Source organism: Microtus oregoni, unplaced genomic scaffold (genome assembly GCF_018167655.1).
Source record: "Microtus oregoni isolate MIOR12 unplaced genomic scaffold, Mior012 000005F_ref0000423, whole genome shotgun sequence".
NCBI classification, from domain to species: domain Eukaryota; kingdom Metazoa; phylum Chordata; class Mammalia; order Rodentia; family Cricetidae; genus Microtus; species Microtus oregoni.
Genome location: NW_024543064.1, coordinates 6,219,510 through 6,241,345, shown reverse-complemented (window position 1 = coordinate 6,241,345; position 21,836 = coordinate 6,219,510). Strand labels below are relative to the sequence as shown.

General features: G+C 42.5%; 1 protein-coding gene across 10 annotated transcripts in view; it reads left to right on the top strand.

The window, feature by feature from the left end:
- LOC121447913 (arginine-glutamic acid dipeptide repeats protein) overlaps nt 1–21,836 on the top strand; it is a 372,377-nt gene that overhangs the window by 150,857 nt on the left and 199,684 nt on the right. For 9 of the 10 annotated variants that reach the window (XM_041651199.1, XM_041651198.1, XM_041651197.1 and 6 more), the window contains exon 4: nt 6,598–6,723. The exons of the other annotated variant lie outside the window; for it this stretch is intronic. In XM_041651199.1, coding sequence (XP_041507133.1) covers nt 6,598–6,723 — 126 coding nt within the window. The remainder of the gene's footprint in view (nt 1–6,597; nt 6,724–21,836) is intronic. 10 annotated transcript variants of the gene reach the window in all.

Below are 21,836 nucleotides of genomic sequence, written 5' to 3'. Positions count from 1 at the left end.
TGCTGAGGTACCGTAATTGCTTAGGGTACTAGCAGCAATAAAAGTTAAAGCTTCTGTTGTCAGTATTAAAACATCAAAGCTATCTGCAAAGCAAGTGAGATAGAGGGTGCTACCTGTTGGGTCCATTTTATCTATTTATTTATTTTTTAAATATTTATTTAGTATACAATATTCTGTCTGTGTGTATGCCTACAGCCAGGAAGAGGGCACCAGACCCCATTACAGATGGTTGTGAGCCACCATGTGGCTGCTGGGAACCGAACTCAGGACCTTTGGAAGAGCAGGCAATGCTCTTAACCTCTGAGCCATCTCTCCAGCCCCTTGTTGGGTCCATTTTAAACCCACATAGTGCTTCTCTTTGAGAGTCAGTGTCTAGCACATACTTGCAGTTGTCACATGAGAATAGTAGAGATGGTGAAATATTTGCTCCTGAGAGAAATAGTTTTCCTCCATTTTCTTCTCTCCTCAGTTCTGTGTACTTCTTATGAAAAGATTGAGATGAGAATAATCAAGACTCCTTGCTCTGGTTTACCCAGGTTATAGAGGAAATATGCTTTGTCTCATAGAAAGTTTTTTTTTTTTAAAGAAGAGATTGAAATTGATTTTGCCCATAACAGATAACATGGCAAAACAGAACAATAAAAAATGGCTTTAAAAAACAAAATACTAGCTTTGAAATATAGCATGATGGGTTATGTTAGCCTTTGGTTTGAGGTTATACTAAGAGATGTGCTGTCTTGTTTACATCAGCAGAAACAATCCTGTGGTGCAGTAGGGTTTGGGGTATAAATAGGATGTATGCTGCTGGGATTGTAGGACTGCTTTGTGGTGCTCTTCCGCTAATACTGCTAAAGAGAGTAAAAGCCAATGAACTGAGGCTTGGGGAGTGGGGAACCATCTACTAGTCACCAAGGCCAGGGTGATACTGGTGTGTTGAACTCCCAAAGCCCTGGGTAGTGTGTGACGCATTCAGTGTGTGAAAGGAAGAATGTTTGGACTTTGTGTGGAAGCCTGGGTTGTTTTCTAGGACTTGCTTCAGGGCTTCTTCAGAGTCCACGTCTGTGGTATTGAGCGTGCCTTGTTATATAAATTGCCTCTCATTTCATCCTCAGAAATGTCCAAATTTGGATGACTTTTTTCTGTAGGTGTAAGCTCCATGACTTCTTCTTTATCAAGTGTAAATCATCATAACATATAAGGCTGCTACCATCCCACACTGTAGGTAAATTTGTAGCCTATACTTACTTGCACAGGACTAGATGGAGGCCATGGTAGTGTATAGTAGTAACTTCTTTTTTGGGATGGGGATATAAGACTGGGTAGGGTTTCTTTATAACAGTCCTGGCTGTCTTGGAATTCGCTTTGTAAGCCAGGCTGGCCTGGAACTCACTGAGATCCGCCTTCCTCTGCCTCCCTAGTGCTGAGATTAAAAATGTGTGCCAAGGGGCTGGAGAGATGGCTCAGAGGTTAAGAGCACTGGTTGCTCTTCCAGAGGACCTGAGTTCAATTCCCAGCAACCACATGGTGGCTCACACCATCTATAATGAGATCTGGTGTTGACTTGTTGTGTGCAGGCAGAACACTATATACATAAAAATAAATAAATTTATTTTAAAAAAATGTGTGCCATGACAGCCCGTTGGAGTAGTAAGTTATTAACTGAGCCAGGTTTTTGAAGGTTAGGGGTCTTTATTCCTCTCTTTCCTTTCTCCACTTTGTTTGTTTTGAAAACAAACATAGGTTTATTAAAAAGTGAGAACTCGCCAGAATGAAGAATGGGAGGGGCTCCAATGGAGAAACACTCCAAAGATAGCATTTTGTTGTGGGTTTTTTTTTTCTCTCTTCTTTCTTTTTTGCTTTTTTTTTTTCTTCTTCTTCTGGGAACAGGGTTTCTCTCTTGTAACCTTGGCTGTCCTGGAATTCATTCACTCTGTATACCAGGCTGGCCTTGGACGGCCACAGATCTGCCTGCTTCTGTCTGCCAGTGCTGTGATTAAAGGTGTGTCCCACCACTGCCTGGCCAAAGTAGCATTTTTAAGGGAAATAAATTATGTGTTCTGTTGAGAAACATTGATTCTGTTGGGTTATAGTCTTATAATTCACTTATTTCTAGGCCAAGAAAACTTGTTTAAATATATTAGAGTTATTCATGGAAGAAATAGACAAAAGGGGGTGAGGAGGTATTCTCTGGCAAGCAAAGTTGATAAAGTGTTGGTGTATGCTCAGAGGCAGGAGGAAAAGTGAGCAACTCAATAAAGATGCACTGTACTTTTCAGGACCAATATATATTGGTCAAGAACTCAAATAATAAATTCAGTTCTTGGAAGTAGTGGTAATGGTAGCAGATAGTGGCTTGGCAATCTGTGATCTTTGTTGACCTTGCGTGAAGAGATTAATTTCTTTGTAAAAAAAAATGGATTTGGGGAAACCCGAGGCACTGTGGCAGTCTACAGAGAGGTAGAGCTGAAAGGATGAATCAAGAATTGCCTGAGCAGGTGAGAGAGCAGAGACACCAGAGGGTGCTTGGCGCAGCCCCTTCCTCTGACCTCACTGAGACCTGCGCCTTTCCACTAGAATCTTAGATCATTCTGCTTTTCTGAAGATGATTGGTCCACTTTGTCTAGATTGAGCGGAGCAAAATAACCTGAGATAGCATCTTCAGCTCCTTTCTCCTACCGGCCTCCAGAGGATTCTGGGTCACTTTGTGCGACCTAGTTTGTTTTGATGATTTTGTTTTTGATCATCAAAGTATATTTTATCCAGAATGCAGTTAAGGCAGGGCGGTGGTGGCGCATGCCTTTAATCCCAGCACTTGGTAGGCAGAGGCAGGTGGATCTCTGTGAGTTCGAGGCCAGCCTGGTCTACAAGAGCTAGTTCCAGGACAGGAACCAAAAAGCTACGGAGAAACCCTGTCTCGGAAAAACAAAACAAAACAAAACAAAACCAGAATGCAGTTAAGAATGTTCACAATCTGTTCCTCTCGCAAGCATTTGTTGCAAACCCTTTTCTCTGTTCATGGTTGAACCCAACAGAGGGCACCGAAGAAGTACAGAATGTTGTTTCTTCCCTCAGCAGCCTTAGATTCTAATTGGAGAATCTGTAGCATTAAGCATCAGCCATTTTTAGAGAACACTGGATAGGATTGATAGGGAGGAGGAAGACTTAATATTTTTTGTTCTGAAAGGAACTCTTGTTTTTACTAAAATTATCAACATTCTATAATCTCAATTTTAAGCATAAATGGAATAATTTTCTACCTAGAAGTAATCATGGATTTTGAGAAAGTTAACCCAGAGTATATTGTTGAAATTAGTTTGATTTCTTGTGCAATTCCAAGGAGTTGCAATACCTGGTACTAACTACCAGTTGTTTATTTCTAGGTAATATTCAGAGCTACTCTGTTAGTGTTCTTCCTTGCCTTCATCCGTACTTTAGAGAAAGTATGGTTTGGGTTCCTTAGGATTAAGTAATTGTAGGTTTATTTATATCAAATGAGTTTCCAGGAAGGATATGTATGTTTGTGAAATTTCTTTTTGAGTTTGTTCCCAGAACCCACAACCCACTCTAAAAACTTGTTACTTCTCATTGTTTTTTATTCCTGCATCCCCTGACAGTAGAGCAGAAGAGGGCTACAAAGAAATTCTTTCTCTTCAGCTGGGATTCTGCATACGAGTGAATCACCAGAGTTATGGACTGTACACAGCTGTTGTGATTGATGCATTGGCATCTGGGAGGTGGTTACTACACTTTAGTTGTAGGTCACTGCCACACTAGAATCTTCTTCTCAGTGAGCTGGGATGGGACCGGGAGTCTGCATTGGTTTGATCATGTGCAGTTCAGCATTTGGGAAGTGTCAATCTGGGCCTGAGATGAAGGTTGGTAGGCTACATAGGTTGATAGTTTGAATTTTGACTTCAGGTTGTCTGATTTCCATTTCTCTTTCATTAGTTGTCGTCTTTGATGAGCTTAGGCGGGTCAACCCATGATGTTGGGATATAAGGTCTGCCTTGTTTGTGACCTTGCAAGTAGATTGTTTTTAGATGCAAAGTCAGGCATTCAAATTGTTTAGCATAGGGCCTGCCCCTCAGATGTTGGTGTTGTGACATTAATGAATTCCTTATGCTATGATTTATTTTCCTTGTTCATTTAAAAACTTGATGTATAGTAGTTGTACATATTTAGAGTATGGTATAAACTGATTTCTCTTTTCTTTTCTCTTCTTTTTGGTTTTTCGAGGCAGGGTTTCTCTAGCTTTGGAGCCTGTCCTGGAACTAGTTTTGTAGACCAGGCTGGCCTTGAACTCACACTCTGCCTCCCCAGTGCTGGGATTAAAAGTGTGTGCTATCACTGCCTCGCTATAAACTGATTTCTAAGGCAGAAGATGTTGCATATTGATTGAATTGATGCCAAACTCTTCTTCTAGAGGTCACACCCTTTTCCTTGCCTAAAATAAAGACCACCTACACTTGTTTTGTTTGTTAATGTGTACTCGGGTACTGGACGTATGTGCCAGGACATACAGGGCTGAAGGTCTTTGCAATGTAGTTATGTTCAAGAGACGTGAGCTAGAAGGATATTCTCTCATTTGGAATTGCATGGAGAAGTCAGGTGGGGGCTACTGTTTCCTGGCCAGATCCCACATCTCTTTAGTTACAGAGCAGTGATCTTAAAAGATGTTTTTCAGTCACCACATTCCTTTTGTATGGTGTGAATGTAATTTAGAAATGGACAGAGAAGCGTCTACCTCGGTAGAGATCAAAAGGAGGCTCTAGGGATGAGTAAGCCAGAGTTCAGTCCCCATCACCTCATTTCTCAGAAGTCTTTTTTTTCCTGTCCGCAGTGGCAGAGCAGGTGACTTGGAGCTAATGTTTTAATGGTATGTAATTATTGCAAAGTTGGATAATTCATTTTTCTCTTAATATAATTGGCTTTAAGAACTCCCAAGAAGTAATTGCTGTTTTGTTTAATTGTATGTATTTCTTTAAAATATTTACCTCTAAATATAATTTACTGAACATGTTATCTATGTGAAAATTTTCAAAGCAGGAAACTACATATTCTTTTTTTCTCTAAGAGCTTACAAAAATGTGAGCTAATGATATTTGTGGAAATCTCCTGTGCCAAGAATATTGCTGAAGTTTCACTCAAACTCCTTTCCTTACGACTGTTCGTGTGTGCGTTTGGATCTTTGTATTCATGACCAACTAAAAAAAGTGTCAGAAAAACAAAAACTACTGAGAAAATTACGGTAGATTCAGATGTCACCAGTGTTTTCTGGTTTTTGTGAATGATAATTTGCCCGGAGAAGGCTGGTTTTTCTTAAAATGCTTAAAATATTGTAAGACTTGAACTATTTGTATATTTAAAACAGGTTATTCCAAAGTGTTGAGAAATGCTTCGCTAGGTTCTTAAAAAATTGAAACCCTTAATTAGAATGGAGGAGGATTTGATACTTAAATTTGAATTCTGGTTAATTGAATTCCTGACTGAAAACAGTTAACTAGATATTTAGTTTTAATTTTTGTTTACTGTGAAAAAATACTGACTGTACTGCACACTGTAACACACAGCTGTATTTTCTACTTGGAGTTAGCTGTTTTTCTGGGAGTATTGGAGGTATGGTTCTAGCACCATCTATTGAGCTGGTAGGAATGAGAGTCTATACAGAATATGACCTCAAAGAATTACACACAGCAAGATACTAATAATGATGTGCTGTTATGTTAAAGTTTGCTTCTTTAATTCTTAAGTAACTGTAATAACGGGTTTTTAATATAAGTATTTGAATTTTGTAGATTTTTTAAAATAGTTCATTTAGCACCATATGAAATTGCTGTAGTTAGGCTTTTATATGTTATATGCTCTCTAATATTCAATGGGTGCAGCTGGGAGCTCTTGTCTGAGGTGTGTCTCTTCTTGTGCTCAAGGGACAGTGCTGGCTTTCAGAAGTTGCTTTGCATCCTTCTCTGCTGGTTTCGCTGTTTTCCTTTTAAAAAGACTTGTAGGACACGCTAAAGCTATCTTTGGTCCCTAGAAGAAATAATACCTCTCTTGAACTTGATATGGTTTGCCTGTTTATTTTCTCACTTGGGGACATTGTGAAGAAACTAAAGCTCATTTCAGTGCACTCCTTTGTCCTGCTTTAAGCTGCTGTCTCTTGAAGTGGCAGGGCTTTCTCTGGCCCCCCTAACCCTTGGGTGTTCCCAGCCTCTTAGCACAGAAACTCTTCTGAAAGCTCAGTGTGTCTGCTCAAGGCTCTCTCCTGTCTGACACTTTGGAATGCTGCTGTCACAGTGAGCGAAGCATGCTGCTGCTGCATCTTAGCTTGGTTATTTTGAGGGGCACACACCATACTCTAAAGATGGACCCCGATTAAAATACAGAGCCAGAAGGGTCGTGCAGGTGTTGACACTGAAATAAACAAACAGTTTTGACTACTGTGGAGAGGTTAACTCCATGGGGGATACAAATTCTTGATGATGTCAGTGGTTCTCTGCTTTTTAAGGATTCATGCAGACACCTGCTGTGTGCTGAGTGCCCCTAGTAACCAGGATGGGGGTGATGGGCACCTTAACTTAAAACTGTTTTCTCTTTTAGGTCCACAACTCCCAGGCCTGTTGCAGATCTCCAGCTCCTGCTTTGTGTGACCCCCCAGCATGCTCTCTGCCGGTGGCATCACAGCCACCACAGCACCTTTCTGAAGCCGGGAGAGGGCCTGTAGGGGTAAGGAGAATCCCGTTTTTAAAAGCTATCAGTATTTTATATCCCATAGGGTATAAAATAGGATATTACCTCCCCTCCCAGAGCCCCTTTTAAAATGTGCTGTATGATATGTGTTTAAAAAGAGTGATATGTACATGCACAGAGGATGTACAATACGGGACTTGCCTTACCCCTCTAGGACAGTTTCAGAAGTTAGTGGGGTTTGCTGGAAGGTATTTTGGCACCAGCAGAGAGCATGCTGGGCTGCTGCAAGGAGCAGGAGCTGGCAATCAGCAGCGAGTATGGATGTTGGCATCTGAGATGGGGGAAAGGGGGTAAGTTTAAGTCCAAGTGTGGATTGTGCATTTCCCAGGACTCATTTGTGACTCCAGGCCCAAGGATCTAAACTGTTTTGGCCCCTGCCCTCTTCAGGAGACACATTGTGGAAGGCTGTTCACAAACAGTGAGGCTTTTCTGTGTAGTCAAGAAACCCTTCAGTGGTCTGGGGTGGCTCTGCCTTTCCTGGCTGTACCCTGATAATTCCTCTGTGACTTGATGAGAAGATGCATAAGATGGAGCAGGATGTAGTGGTGGTGCTCCATGAGGGCATTTTTTTATGTGCTGTAGCTTCCCACTTGTGGACTGTGTGCTCACTTGGCTCTCTTTCTCTTCCTTTGTGGAGGACTTTAATGAGAACGTTTCTAGAAGGCAGGTGTTTATTATTTTGAACTGAGTACCCAAGACTGTTTATAGCTAATGAAGAGTCATCAGATTGGTGGGTTTAAGTTTGTAGTGTACCAGAAAATAATACAGGAGGGTAGTCATCTCACGTATACATAGATAGTACCAGGTGCTTCAACACATGATCAGTTGTGTAGGTGTATTGTACAATATTAGTGTCCTGGCGCTCAGTTCTCTGTGCAGGTTATAGCATGCGGTTTTGTGAAAGGGATTAGAATCTAGAAGCTCTGCATTTGTGACATGTCAATATGATGTAGATATGCAGAATGTACACGCATCCTACAGTGTCGACAATGTGCTGGTTACTCTAGGAGTTGTGAGAAGACATAGAATGTCCGTGAAGAGCATATGTAAGTGGGTGCTGAAGGCAGAGGTGAAGATGTAAAATAGGGCTGAGGTCTCAGACTAGTTAAGATGTTTATGGAGTAGGCAGTAGAGAGCTTTTGAAGGCTTAGAAAAGAAATCTAATTGAGGTGTCTATTGTTTAAGAAGATTCACTTGGGCCGGGCGGTGGTGGCGCATGCCTGTAATCCCAGCACTGGAGGGTTAGGGCTGTCATCCCTATGTAGGATGAAGAAGAACAAACCTATAGAGATTGCTATTAATAGTGAGAACAAGCGATGGTTAACATCTTCCCTCCTACTTCATACGTGTAATAAAACTAAGAGTGGCTGTTAAAATGTCACATTTATGTGTTTGATGTAGATTCCTATGTAGGCCTTGGGTTTCCTGAGATAATAAGCACACATAGCAGAAGGTAAAATCTAATTTTGTGGATAAAATCCTCAGTGCTGTCGAATTTACTTACATCTTAAAGGGAAAAAATTCAGTGAAGTTTTGACTGCCTTCCTGGGAAACTTGAGTCATAGATGTGTATGGTTCCTTTATGTATCTGAGGAATATGGTTTGTCTTGTAGGCTGGTATTTTCTTGATTTACTCTAATTAATAAGATGTTACCCTTTAGACCCTTTTTATTTACTGTGGTACTTCCTAACCAGGGTTTGCTGAATGGATTTTAAAATTTGCCCACTATGCTGCTCTTTTAGGAAACTTTCTATGATAGCATTAGTGATGATCAGTATTGCTATTTTTCAGCATCCACTGAGGATTTAAATAAATTCATTATTCGTAGAATCCTTAGATGCCATCATCATTGTAGACTGGAGAAGAGTCAATAACATGATGATAAATCTTCCTTGAGTCAGATGATGCTGCCTGAGGCTAATTACGTTGATTGTTCTTTAATGGTGCTTCGTGTTGCCAAAGTCATTCTTGCTAGATCCAGTTGGCAGAGCCCCCACCCCCGTGTGGGGCTCCCATGAATTCTGCAGGCATACAAATCTAGTAGAGAGTAATGACAGAACTGCTGGGAGAAAAAAATTGATTACAGGGTTTCAGACAATATCCTTAATGTTCCTTGTCATGATGCACCAGATGTCTGTGCTAATGAACTATTTTTGTTATTTAGTTTTTATAGGATAATATTTATTATATCATAATTTAGCTTTCTCTACATATTTAGGTATGTGAACTCATTGGATTTGATTGTGTGTGTGTGTGTGTGTGTGTGAAACAAGTAAACAAGAGGAAGGAAGAGGAAGGAAGGAAGGCTCTTTTGGTTTGGATGTTTTTTAGCAGAAAGAATCATGCTCACGTAATGGTTGGGAGAGTGAGGATGAAGGAAAGCAGAGGAACCATTCCCTCGGTTTCCACAGTGTGCTCAGAGACAGCTTCTGTCACTCCCGACCCCGATGATTTTCAAAGTGAACGCCATATGGCATCCTGGAGGAGGCTCGCTCCAAACAGCCCCAGTGCCGCCATTTCTAGGTGATTTAAACCCACCTTTGTTTCCTCTGCCCTAGATACAGCTCTGCCAGGGTTTGTTTGGGCTACATCCGTCCTCCTCAATGCTAGGAGACCAAAGCTGAGTTGGTACATTTAATTATTTAGATTTAATTTTGTAATTATTTACTTACTTTTTAAAAAAAAGCCAGGTGATAGTAGCGCACATCTTTAATCCCAGCACATGGGAGGCAGAGGCAGATAGAGCTCTGTGAGTTTTTAGACAACCAGGGCTACACAGAGAGCCACTATCTCAAAATGAAAGACAAGGTCCTGCTGTGTGACAGCCATGCCTTGCCTTATCTGTGGAGTCTTTCTACCTCTGCTCTTCTGAGTACCACCACAGTTTAATACTTAAGAATTTTAGTCATATGCCGGGCGGTGGTGGCGCACGCCTTTAATCCCAGCACTCGGAAGGCAGAGGCAGGAGGATCTCTGGGAGTTCGAGGCCAGCCTGGTCTACAAGAGCTAGTTTCGGGACAGGCACCAAAGCTACAGAGAAACCCTGTCTTGAAAAACCAAAAAAAAAAAAAAAAAAAAAGAGAGAGAGAGAGAGAAAGAATTTTAGTCATGACCCTTTGTGTGTTTGAGACAACTTCTGAGTGGCCAGCAGACATAATTTAAGACAGTACTGTGAGCTAGGTAGGCATGGTGGTAGCAGCACACATGTTAGTCCATCAGTCAGGAGGAGGTAGATCTCTACAAGTTCCAGGGCAGTCAGGACTACATAGTGAGACCGTGTCTCAAAAAGAAAAAAACGAAACACAATGCTGTCATAATGGTTTGAGGAATTCTTGATAAGTTGCCTGCCACCAGGCCTGACAAATTGAGTTTAGTCCCTGGCACCCACACCTTAAAAACAGAAGATTAATTCTTGCAATCTGTCATCTGGTCCCTGTAGCAAGCCTTGGCACGTGTGGCCCACACACATGCATCCACACATGATAGATAACAATTTAATAATAAGAGAATTTTAAAGAGCAGCAGTTTTAAAAATTTCGTTTTGGTGGACCCTAGCGTTCAATCATTGAGGAGGAGGAGTCGCTCCAAGAGACCATCTCTCATCACAGCTGATGTAAAAGCATGAGGATTTTATTAATTCTGTCATGACAGGACCTTCCAGCAGTCGGGAGGCTAGAAGACCCTGAATGTCTGTTACAGGCTATTTTTAAAGGGCAAAACCACAGAAGGAAGGGTTGTCTGGGGGTTGTTCTTTAACTATTGTGATTGACTTATTCAAAAGGGCTATTACCAATAATTGGCTGGAGAGCGGTTGCCAGATCAGATGAGGTAAAGGGAAAACATCTGAGAGTCACTTTGCCCCTTTCTCAGGGCCTAAGTAAAAACACCAGGAACTGAGTCAATACCTAAGGGTTATCTTGCCCCTATTCAATAACTGAGTTCTATTTGGAGAACATTCACAAGGACTCAGGGAGATGATGAGCGTTCCCAACATTTCAGTACGTGTGTGGGCAATTGTTAGGTCCTTGGTTCCCAGGGGGGAAGGGGAGGAGCATTACTTCTGAGACCGAGAGTTCTCAGAAATGGCTTCAGAATTGTCTTAAAGTTCTACAGTTTCAATTTGCCCTTCCCCACCCAAATGAAACAACCCAGAAATAAACATTAGCTGGGCCCCGTGAGAGCTCCATAGTTAAAAAAGTGCTTACCAGCAAACCTGGTAACTTGAGCTCAGTTTCCTGAACCCACATCAGGGAAGGGGAGAAACAGCTTTTGCAAGTTGTCCTATCATACACAGACGACACACACACATTTGTGTGCACAGATAAAAACTAAAAAGACAAAACCCACCCACCAATGAAACTTCTGACTGATACATACTATAGTTTAAAAAACATTTTCCTAAACTAACAATTTGATTATCTAGTTGAACTGTGAGCTCAAGAAGATTTAATGAACTTTCTGAAATTGTGTGGTAGTTCTGTATGGTTGTATGCAAAGTTCTTTAGCTGTTTACTCTAAATTCTAATCAGTATATTTCAAAAAGAAAATAATCTAAAGGTAAGATTAGGGATGTAAATAAACCAGGTGTGGTTATGTACTTATCTAGTCCTACCAACCGCAGAAGAAACACAAGGGATTTCGCAAGAACCCACAAGTTCAAGATGAGTTCCAAAGATGGCATCATTAACGTCCATTCTCGGAAGGTTCCTCTCTGGGTCACTTAGAACTTCAAGTCAGCCAGCTATGGTTAAGTTGCTGAGTGGTCGTTTTCCTCTTCTCAGGCTCTCTTGACACTATTTCTAGTTTATTCTATCCAGTAAGACAGCTCAGTGGATGAAGGTTCTTAAACACCAGCTTCATGTTCTGAGTTTTATCTCTGGAACCTACTGGTGGAAGGAAAGGACTGACTCCAGCAAGTTGCCTTCTGACTTCAGAATATTTTCTATGGCACGCATGCAGTGGCACATATGCATGGCACCCTCCCGCAAGGTTTTAAAAAGTTTTTTTTTCCATTTCATTTTTTTAATTCTCTGGAGTTCTATTCAAAATATCTTTGGGGGAGGGTGATTTTGAGACAGGATTTCACTGTGTATTCCTGACTGTTCTTGAACTCCTTTGTAGACCAGGCTTGAACTCACAGAGATTCACCTGCCTCTGCCTCTGCCTCCCTAGTGCTGGGATTAAAGGTGTGCGCCACCACCGCCCAGTTGAAAGTCTATTTTTACCATCCTCTAACTTCTCCCAAATCCCCCCTTCCACCCCACCTACCCAACTTAATGGTTTTCTTTTCTTAGTTGGGCCAGTAATGTGTTTCTCCTTGCAAACATGAGGACCTGTAAGGATCACCAGAATCTGTATAAAAAAGCCTAGACACCAGGTGGCATACACTTATATATCCCAGCCCCAAGAAAGCAGAGTCAGGCAGGTCCCTGGGGTTCATTGACCAGACACCCTAGCTAGTATGGTGAGTGCCAGGCTATGGAAGCCCGTCCCAACCAAAACCCAAAAATCCACGGTATGACTCCTGAGGAATGACAGCCAATTTTGGTCTTTGATTTCAACACAAACACACATTTGAACCTGTGTGCATGCACAGAATTTCAGATTCTTATTTCCCTGGTAGTCAGTCTCCTGTATCCCATTGGATCTACCCATCCCTTTTCTGGAACAAGAAGCTAATGCACAGAAGACTCTGGGTTTCTTTGAGTTCCCTGCTCAGTGAGGGACTGATTAGGCCAAAGCCTTGTCTTTCCACTAATCCTGTGCTCCTTTCTTTGACCCTGAAGCACGATTAGTAAAAGCTCAGAGACAGGTATTGGTGTTTAACCTGAAGACCAGAAAAGCAAAACGGCCAGTCACTGGTTCTTATCTCAACCCTAATTTGAAAATGGTGATCCTGCCTCCAGGAATCTCAGAATGAGACTGTGTCTGAGAGCTGTCTCCTCCCATTTTATAATCCTCTCTAGTACTGGGATTAAAGGTGTGCACCACTGGATTAAAGGCATACACTGCCAGGTTTCTATGGCTACTGGAATTAAAGGTGTATGTTACCACTGCCTGGTTTGTGAGGCTCATCAGTGGGGCTGTTTTACTCTGATATTCAGGCAAGCTTTATTTATTAAAATACAATGTAGTATGGAGCTGCGGGCCGCGTTCCTGACGCCTGGCTCCTGGCTCCCAGCTAGTTTATGCCCCGAAATAATTACACGGAAACTGTATTCTTTTAAACACTGCTTGGCCCATTAGCTCTGGCCTCTTACTGGCTAGCTCTCACATCTAGATTAACCCATTTCTAATAATCTGTGTACCACCACAAGGTGGTAGTTTACCGGTTAAGATCCTAACCTGCGTCTGTGCCCGGTGGGAGAATCATGGCGACTGCCTGATTCGGCTTTCTTTCTCCCAGAATTCTGTTCTGTCTACTCTACCCACCTAAGGGCTGGCCTATCAAAGGCCAAGCAGTTTCTTTATTAATTAACCAATGAAAGCAACAGATAGATGACACTCCCATCATTATACAAATGAAATGCCACTACATGACCCATAAGGGATATTCTGGGGAAAAAATGTGTTCTTGACCTGTTGCTGTGGTAAAACACCCTGAAAAAGTTTAAAAGGAGGGTAAATTTTGGCTCATATAAGAATTTATCATTTGCTGTAGTTGGAAAACCATGACGACAGGATCTGGAGGCACCTGATTATACTGTATCCACCTTCAGGAAGCCAAGACTAATGAATACCATTCTCATCTAGCTTTCCCCTATTTATACAGTCTGAGACTCCAACCCATGAAATGCTGGATCTTCCTCCTTCAATTAACCTAACATAGATGATCACAGACATCCCAGAGGCATGTGTCCTAGTGATTCTAGCTTCTGTCAGGGTGACAAGCATTAGTAACCATTACAGGTGTTCATGTATTTGCTCCTGTACACCATTTATTTATTTACCTGTCATTTTTATTGTCTTATTTCTGAGACTCATTAGGTTGCTCAGGCTGTTTCTGAACTATTGAGCTCTCTCGTCATCATCTTCCTGTCTCAGCCTCCCAGTTAGCTTTGACTAGAAACACACAGCAACATACCTAGCTCATCATTTTTGTTAACGATTACATATTATTTTTATCTGTGTGGATATATCTGAGTGTATGTATGTGCATGTACATAGAGATCAGATCACTTGAAGCTGGAGTTTCAAGTGATGTGCCTAGTGTGGGTACTGGGACCTGAACTCATCTCTTTTAAGAACAAGCACTTTTAACCCTGTGCCTTCATTCTAGTTCAAGGCTGTCTGTTTGACCTTTGACTCTGTAGAGCGCTGTGCAGAGTAGAATGTAGAGCAGTGCACAGTGTAGAGCAGTACACAGTGTGGACTATAGTGCACAGTGTAGACTGTAGTGCACAGTGTGAAGTGTAGTGCACAGTGTAGACTGTAGTGCACAGTGTGAAGTGTAGTGCACAGTGTAGACTTTAGTGCACAGTGTAGACAGTAGTACACAGTGTGGACTGTAGTGCACAGTGTGGACTGTAGTGCACAGTGTAGACTGTAGTGCACAGTGTGGAGTGTAGTGCACAGTGTGGAGTGTAGTGCACAGTGTGGAGTGTAGTGCACAGTGTGGAGTGTAGTACACAGTGTAGAGTGTAGTGCACAGTGTAGAGTGTAGTGCACAGTGTGAAGTGTAGTGCACAGTGTGGACTGTAGTGCACAGTGTGGACTGTAGTGCACAGTGTGGACTGTAGTGCACAGTGTGGACTGTAGTGCACAGTGTGGACTGTAGTGCACAGTGTGGAGTGTAGTGCACAGTGTGGAGTGTAGTGCACAGTGTGGAGTGTAGTGCACAGTGTGGAGTGTAGTGCACAGTGTAGAGTGTAGTGCACAGTGTGGACTGTAGTGCACAGTGTAGACTGTAGTGCACAGTGTAGACTGTAGTGCACAGTGTAGAGTGTATTACACAGTGTAGAGTGTAGTGCACAGTGTAGAGTGTAGTGCACAGTGTGGAGTGCAGTGCACAGTGTAGAGTGTAGTGCACAGTGTAGACTGTAGTGCACAGTGTGGACTGTAGTGCACAGTGTGGACTGTAGTGCACAGTGTGGACTGTAGTGCACAGTGTGGAGTGCAGTGCACAGTGTGGAGTGTAGTGCACAGTGTGGAGTGTAGTGCACAGTGTGGACTGTAGTGCACAGTGTGGAGTGTAGTGCACAGTGTGGAGTGTAGTGCACAGTGTGGAGTGTAGTGCACAGTGTAGACTGTAGTGCACAGTGTGGACTGTAGTGCACAGTGTGGACTGTAGTGCACAGTGTGGACTGTAGTGCACAGTGTGGACTGTAGTGCACAGTATGGACTGTAGTGCACAGTGTGGACTGTAGTGCACAGTGTGGAGTGCAGTGCACAGTGTGGAGTGTAGTGCACAGTGTGGAGTGTAGTGCACAGTGTGGACTGTAGTGCACAGTGTGGAGTGTAGTGCACAGTGTGGAGTGTAGTGCACAGTGTGGAGTGTAGTGCACAGTGTGGACTGTAGTGCACAGTGTGGACTGTAGTGCACAGTGTGGACTGTAGTGCACAGTGTGGACTGTAGTGCACAGTGTGGACTGTAGTGCACAGTGTGGACTGTAGTGCACAGTGTGGACTGTAGTGCACAGTGTGGACTGTAGTGCACAGTGTGGACTGTAGTGCACAGTGTGGACTGTAGTGCACAGTGTGGAGTGCAGTGCACAGTGTGGAGTGTAGTGCACAGTGTGGAGTGCAGTGCACAGTGTGGAGTGTAGTGCACAGTGTAGACTGTAGTGCACAGTGTAGACTGTAGTGCACAGTGTGGAGTGCAGTGCACAGTGTGGAGTGCAGTGCACAGTGTGGACTGTAGTGCACAGTGTGGACTGTAGTGCACAGTGTAGACTGTAGTGCACAGTGTAGACTGTAGTGCACAGTGTAGACTGTAGTGCACAGTGTAGACTGTAGTGCACAGTGTAGACTGTAGTGCACAGTGTAGAGTGTAGTGCACAGTGTAGAGTGTAGTGCACAGTGTAGAGTGTAGTGCACTCCACTGTTTAGAGACAGTCCTTAAAGAAATTTCTCAGGGCAACTCTATGTTGGTTGATAGTTACAGAGTCTTTTGGCTGTATGGTGACAAAAACTCTTCTTGAAATTTTTGTTTAATGAGTTAAGTAGAGTTTCTGGAAGTATCTCTAGCGTTGTGCTCACAGACAGGGGACTCTGGGCAGTAGTAGAAGAGTTGTGTGTGATCAGTTCTGTGGAGCCCAGATGTTTTCTCTCCATTACCCTGTAGTAGATTTTCTAGCAAGTTTTTATGGTAAGCTCAGTCATTTCACAGAATGACTCTGTGACCTCATCTTTTCCTCTTACCCACCCCTTGTATCCCTTGCTGTGTTGTGTTCTGGGCCCCTCTTCCTCTGCAGTGGACACTCTCCTCCCTCAGAGTCCATTTCTTTCTCTCTTTGCTCTGCTGCTGGTCTTAGCTCTGTCTGCTCCAAGCCATGTTTTGGGGTGGGGAGTTGTTTATGGTTTACATTTGAAATGATTCTTCCATGGCAGAGGCGGTTAAACCACACATTTCACTCTTAAGATTGTAAAACCATCTCACTCCTGGTTGGAGTATTCGTTCTGTGATCAGATGACTCGGTTTCTTCACTGTGAAACAACAGCAGTGATGGATTCATTGTCCTAGTGTCATCCTCAGGGATTACTACTCCTTCTAAGATGTGGAGTCAGAGAATGCAGGTTGGTCAGCCACCCGACTGACGAGTACAAGAATATTTGTTACAAGTGGGAAAGTCTCTTGAGAACGCTGTGGATGTAAAGTGTTCTAAGTCCATCCCAGGACTGCCAGGAGAGTTGCTGTTTTCGTTCTCCTAACTTCCCCAGCATACAAACTAAGTATAATCTTTGTGCTTACATCCCACATACAGTTGTGAAAGGCATTTATAAATTAATTTCAAATGTCAAATCAACAGAATTCTCAATATCAACATTAGTTCAGTTAGGGTAGCTGCTAGTATTTTATTTTATTTTTTTTATTTTTTTCTGAAGTAGAATATATAAAACTGATGGTTTTAGTCAAATTGTTGGGAGCAGCGTGCCTGTGTCGTGTTGTTACCACACAGTTTCTTCTGCTACTTTGGTTCTGTTGCTCTTTATTTTCACCGTTGTTGATGAGTATCCCTTTGTTGGTGCATGTTTATCTTGCTGTGAAGTGATTTAGCCTTTACCTGGTTGGTCCAGCCTCACTGACTAGCTTCTGACCACTAGAGTGGTGCTTCTGTGTATAAGCTTTAGGAGTTTTTCCCCTTTTTCTTTTTTTTCTTTTTCTCTTTTCTTCTTCTTCTTCTTCTCTCTCTCTCTCTCTCTTTTTTTTTTTTTTTTTGAGATTGGTCTCTGTAGCCCTGGTTGTCCTAGAACTTACTGTGTAGGCCAGTCTAGCATTGAACTCACTGAGCTCCACCTGCTTCTGCCTACCAAGTGCTAGGTAAGGGTGTGCACTACTACACTTGGCTGTAATCAGAAATCATTTTTCCCCCCAAGACAGGAATTCTCTGTGTAACAGCTCTGGCTGTCCTGGAACTTACTTTGTAGACCAGGCTGCCTCGAACTCACAGAAATTCTCTTGCCTCTGCCTCCTGAATGCTGGGGTTAAAGGCATGCTTCACCACTGCCGGGCTATGATCAAATTTTTAATTGCTCTGAACTTTGTTAATGGAGTTAATTATCAAACAATTTGTTGATCAATTTAAGATTCACTTTGAAGTGAAAGTAATTCCCCCACTCCACCCGACAGATTCAGCTTTCAGTGCCCCTGACATGAGCCGGCTTGGCTACTTAATATTGTCTTCTTGCTGTATTAGGAGAAGCCTGTGGTTTGTAGTTTTTGGTTGCAAAACCTGTTTGTTGAGAGGTTGAGTTGAGAGATTGTTCCACTAATAAGATAGAATTAAAAAGCACATTTAAAAAAGAATGGAGTGGAGTTTGGGGTTTCTTTTGTATATGGTACTGTGACTGCAGATGCCATTTCATGGTCAGTCCTAACTGGCACTATCGAGCAGGCTTGTTAACAAACAGGTGGGAATGTACAAACTTTCTGGTGCATGGTTGAAATAATTTCTAGGAGAAATGGGGAGCAGCTGATCACTGATAAACTGATTTAAGCTGTATAAACTGAAAGACTAGTGTGCTTACAGCTGGCCAAGTAGGAAGACACATGCAGCGAGGTCAGGGATTCTCTGGAAATGGATGAAAAATGACAAAGACTCCTAGGCTACAGTTTGAGAAATCAGGTGTCAGGAAAGTGCTGCAGTTAAATTTTTGATGTTGTCGCTGAGCTGTAAGGCTGAAGATAAAACACACTCCTTTCTCTGAAACAAAATCAACACAGTCCTGGAAAGGCTGCATTATTAAGGGGTGGCTCACAGGGGCTTTGCCTGCTGGTGATTTGTCCCTGGCATAGGGAGATTGTGCGGGGTGCTTTGTTTTGAAATCGCCAGTAGGCTGGTGGGTCCCTTTGGACAACTCCTTTCTAATTCACAGTGCTCTCGAGCAGATCTGTGATTTTCTTTTGGTAAGTGCCTTTGTATGTTTTTTTTAAGTTACTGCTTGAGCACACACACACTCCCCACTACTTACTTATCTTTGTTTTCTCTTTTGCAGCTGTTGATGCCTAGCTAACAAATTATTTCAACGATAACCTTTGCAAACCCACATGCGTTGAGCATATTTCATTACCCTGCAGCGCTGTTGAAGCTGTGTTGAACTGTAAATTCTTTCCTTATGATAATTAAGTCAAAGCTCAGTCTGGCTAGACCTGGTGGTACAGGCTTGTCTTCCCTACTGCTTGGGATACTGAGGCAGAAGGGCCTGCAAGTTTAATGGCCAGGTTTAAAGTGAAAGGTGGGCTGGGAGGTAGCCCAGCTCAGGGTAGGGATGAGGACTATCCTGTGTTGTTTGTGTGCTGTTAGAAGTAAGAAGCCAAGGGTAGAGGAGAAGAGCGCATGAATATCCTTGGCCACCACTGTGGGTCATAGCCAGGCTTGTCAGGCAGCAGAGTAACTGCATCTACTCGGGGAAGCTAGAATCTTCTCTGTAAAGGGAGATAGAACTGGCAGTGTGGTGATCATGTTTTTTGTTTGTTTGTTTGTTTTGTTGTTTTTGGTTTTTTGTGAAGGTAGCAGTTTCTGAAGGCCTTTTTGTTCTAACCCTCCAAGGACAAGGCTGAGTAAGAGACAGCTCCAGCAGAACCACAAGACCAAGCCCAAGTCCAGTACAGAAACATGGTTGACTACTTTAGACAACTGCTCAGATTTAAAAGCCTTTTTCTCTGCTGTAGAAAGGAGCTGGTTCAGTGGGAAGGCAGACTCGTGAGGAGAAGAAGAAAGAGACTTGAAATCCTTGAAATCTGTGTGTCATAAAGCAGTGGCAGTGGTGTATATGCATGGCACTTTACCTGTGAGTGTGCAGCTCCTGCAGGGAGGTTCTGATATGTGGGGGAGCTGAGGTTTTCCTGGACAAGTTGACCTAGGTCAGTTTTGTGTGATCAATGGGATGGAATGAGCAGTGCAACTTATAACATTGCCAAACCTATCCCTAGAGCTAGAACTTCCTATGCTGCCCACTCTGGACCCTTGGAGATGCCTTTTGGTCTGCCTGTTGCCCATGGTGGTGGGTGGGTACAGGAGTGCCTATTTTCTCTTGTGTGTTGCCTTCCACATGGCATCTTTTGTTGTGTTACCTTCTTTTGCAGTGTTTTTGCAGTGTGTTGTGAGCTCTTCTCACTGCCAACCTCACGTTAGAATTTAAATGCATTGGTCGATGAAGTAAATGGAGGAAACACATCCAGGTGGAAGAGTGCGGTAGGATGGCTCCTGTACAGTTGATCTAGCACATGTTCCATGACTGCAGCTTGCTTTGTTAGACTGTTCTGGTTGGATTTGGAGTGCTTGTGAGTGTATTCTTTTAACTGAGGAAACACGTCACCCGCTCAATTTTACAGACGTCTGAGAGCTAGGCTCTCCGTGTCCTGTTCACTACTGGGATGAGTGACTCTTCCCTTGCTCAGCTAGTATGGAATAGGATTACCCCTCATAGTGTCAGAGCAAGAAGTTGAGTGAGTTTTTTTTTTTCTTTTTCTTTTTCCCTTTTTCAGGGAGGGAAGGACTTAAGCCCCAACTTTTACTTTGTTTAATTTTTTTTTTAATTTTTTGAGTGAGTTTTCTGAAAGATGACCTGAAATATTTTCCATCCCCTTGGTTTCTAGTTTGGGTTATAGTATCAGGGACCTGATTAAGCAAGTTTGTCAAAAGTAGACAATTCTCAGATTAAAAGTGTACTTCGTTATGAATTAAATGGTTTAAGCACTTGCTATTTTAACTACTGATAGAAATAGTGGGAGGTGAAAGCCCTTTGTACTGACACATGCCTCGGTTTTCTGCCGTGTTCAGTAATGCATGTGGCCTTGGGATTGCTGAAGTTGACGTTTTCTCTGTGGTCCTGGCACGGTACACTTGAGTGCTACCAACCTTGAATATTAGCACCATTTCTATATATGTCACCTGTTTCATCAACTCTGAATGTAATTCATTTTCTTACTCAAACTGGCTTTCTTCCAGTGCTGGGGATTAGTCCCAGGATTTTGTGTATGAGCTAGGCAATTGCTTTATAGCCTAACTTACCACGTCATCAGCCTTCTGAGTTCTCTCAAAGGGAGATAGAATGTCAGTATAGTTCTCAAGTCTTTGTCATATTCTGACTTGCATCTGAGTTGTTTTGTAGCTGAGTCAGCTCTTTTCTAGGCCAGTCTTCAGCCTCCTGAACTGAAGCTGTATTGCATCTGAGGTCCTCGTGCGATGGAGGCTGCTCCTGATGCTCTGGAAAGAGCGGCTGTACTCTGTGCAGTTGTTCCTTAGTGGTTACTCACAGTAGCTGTTGATGGATACTTTTCCTTCGCTCTTTCTTTTTCTCCTTTACAATTTTTAAAAGATTGATTTTATTTGTATGTGTTCTTTGCTTGCTTACATGCCAAAAATTCACAATAGAATTCAGGCTCACTTGGTACTTGCAATTTTAAGTCACTTCTCCAATGCAGGGATTAGACTCATGTAGCACTTTACTTTGCCTGGCCTGGCAGGTTATTTAAAAATTTTAAGTATGTGGTTGTTTTGCCTGTGTGTTATGTCTGTGTTTCATGTGTGTTTTGGGTGTTGGATCCTCTGGAACTGGAGTTAGATCTGGTTGTGAGCCAACATGTATGTACTGTGGGCCAAACCCAAGTCCTCTATAAGAGTAGCCAGTACTCTAAACCACTGAGACATCTTTTCAGTCCTGACAGAAGCTTCTTATACACAGGCCTGGCTGGTTTTCTCTCTAAAGATCCAGTTAGTAGATATTTTTAGTTTGTTTTCCCAGTGGTTGCTGTTCACTTGGCCATACATGTTCTATACATTCAAAGCCCAACTATGTGTCTTTGTTCAGAAAATACTGAGGAACTAATGCGAGCTTGATGGTGGTTTGCTTCTTCCTCTCCTATTGCTCATGCTGCTCTAAGGATGGAGCTGTGCTTGTGCAGTTAGTGGAGAATTATCTTTCCTGTTTTGTTTTAAGTTAGTGAGGTGTTTTTTGTCTTGTATTTACTTATGTATTTATTTATGGTTTTTTAGGACAGAGTTTTTTGTAGCTTTGGAGCCTGTCCTGGAACTAGCTCTTGTATACCAGTCTGGCCTTGAACTCACAGAGATCCACTTGCCTTTGCCTCTGCCTCCCAAATGCTGGGATTAAAGGGGTGCGTCACCACTTCCTGGCTAAGCTGGTGAGTTCTTATGCCTGTACTATACCTATGCTCTTTCCCCTTTTCCTTGTTTATTTTTTTAATGTCCTAACAAAATATTCACTGTAGCTGAAGTGTCTTTATCTGCTTCTAATGAAAGGTAGGCTTTTTTTTTTTTTATCTCAAATTTAGCAAATAGTTACTGATATGAGAACTACCTTAGCACTTTTTTGTCACGAAATGTTTGGTGCCCATTTAGGCAAAGGAAGTTTGCTAAAAGTAAACATTGTAGTTGACATTGTAGATGATTTTTTTTTTTTAAGA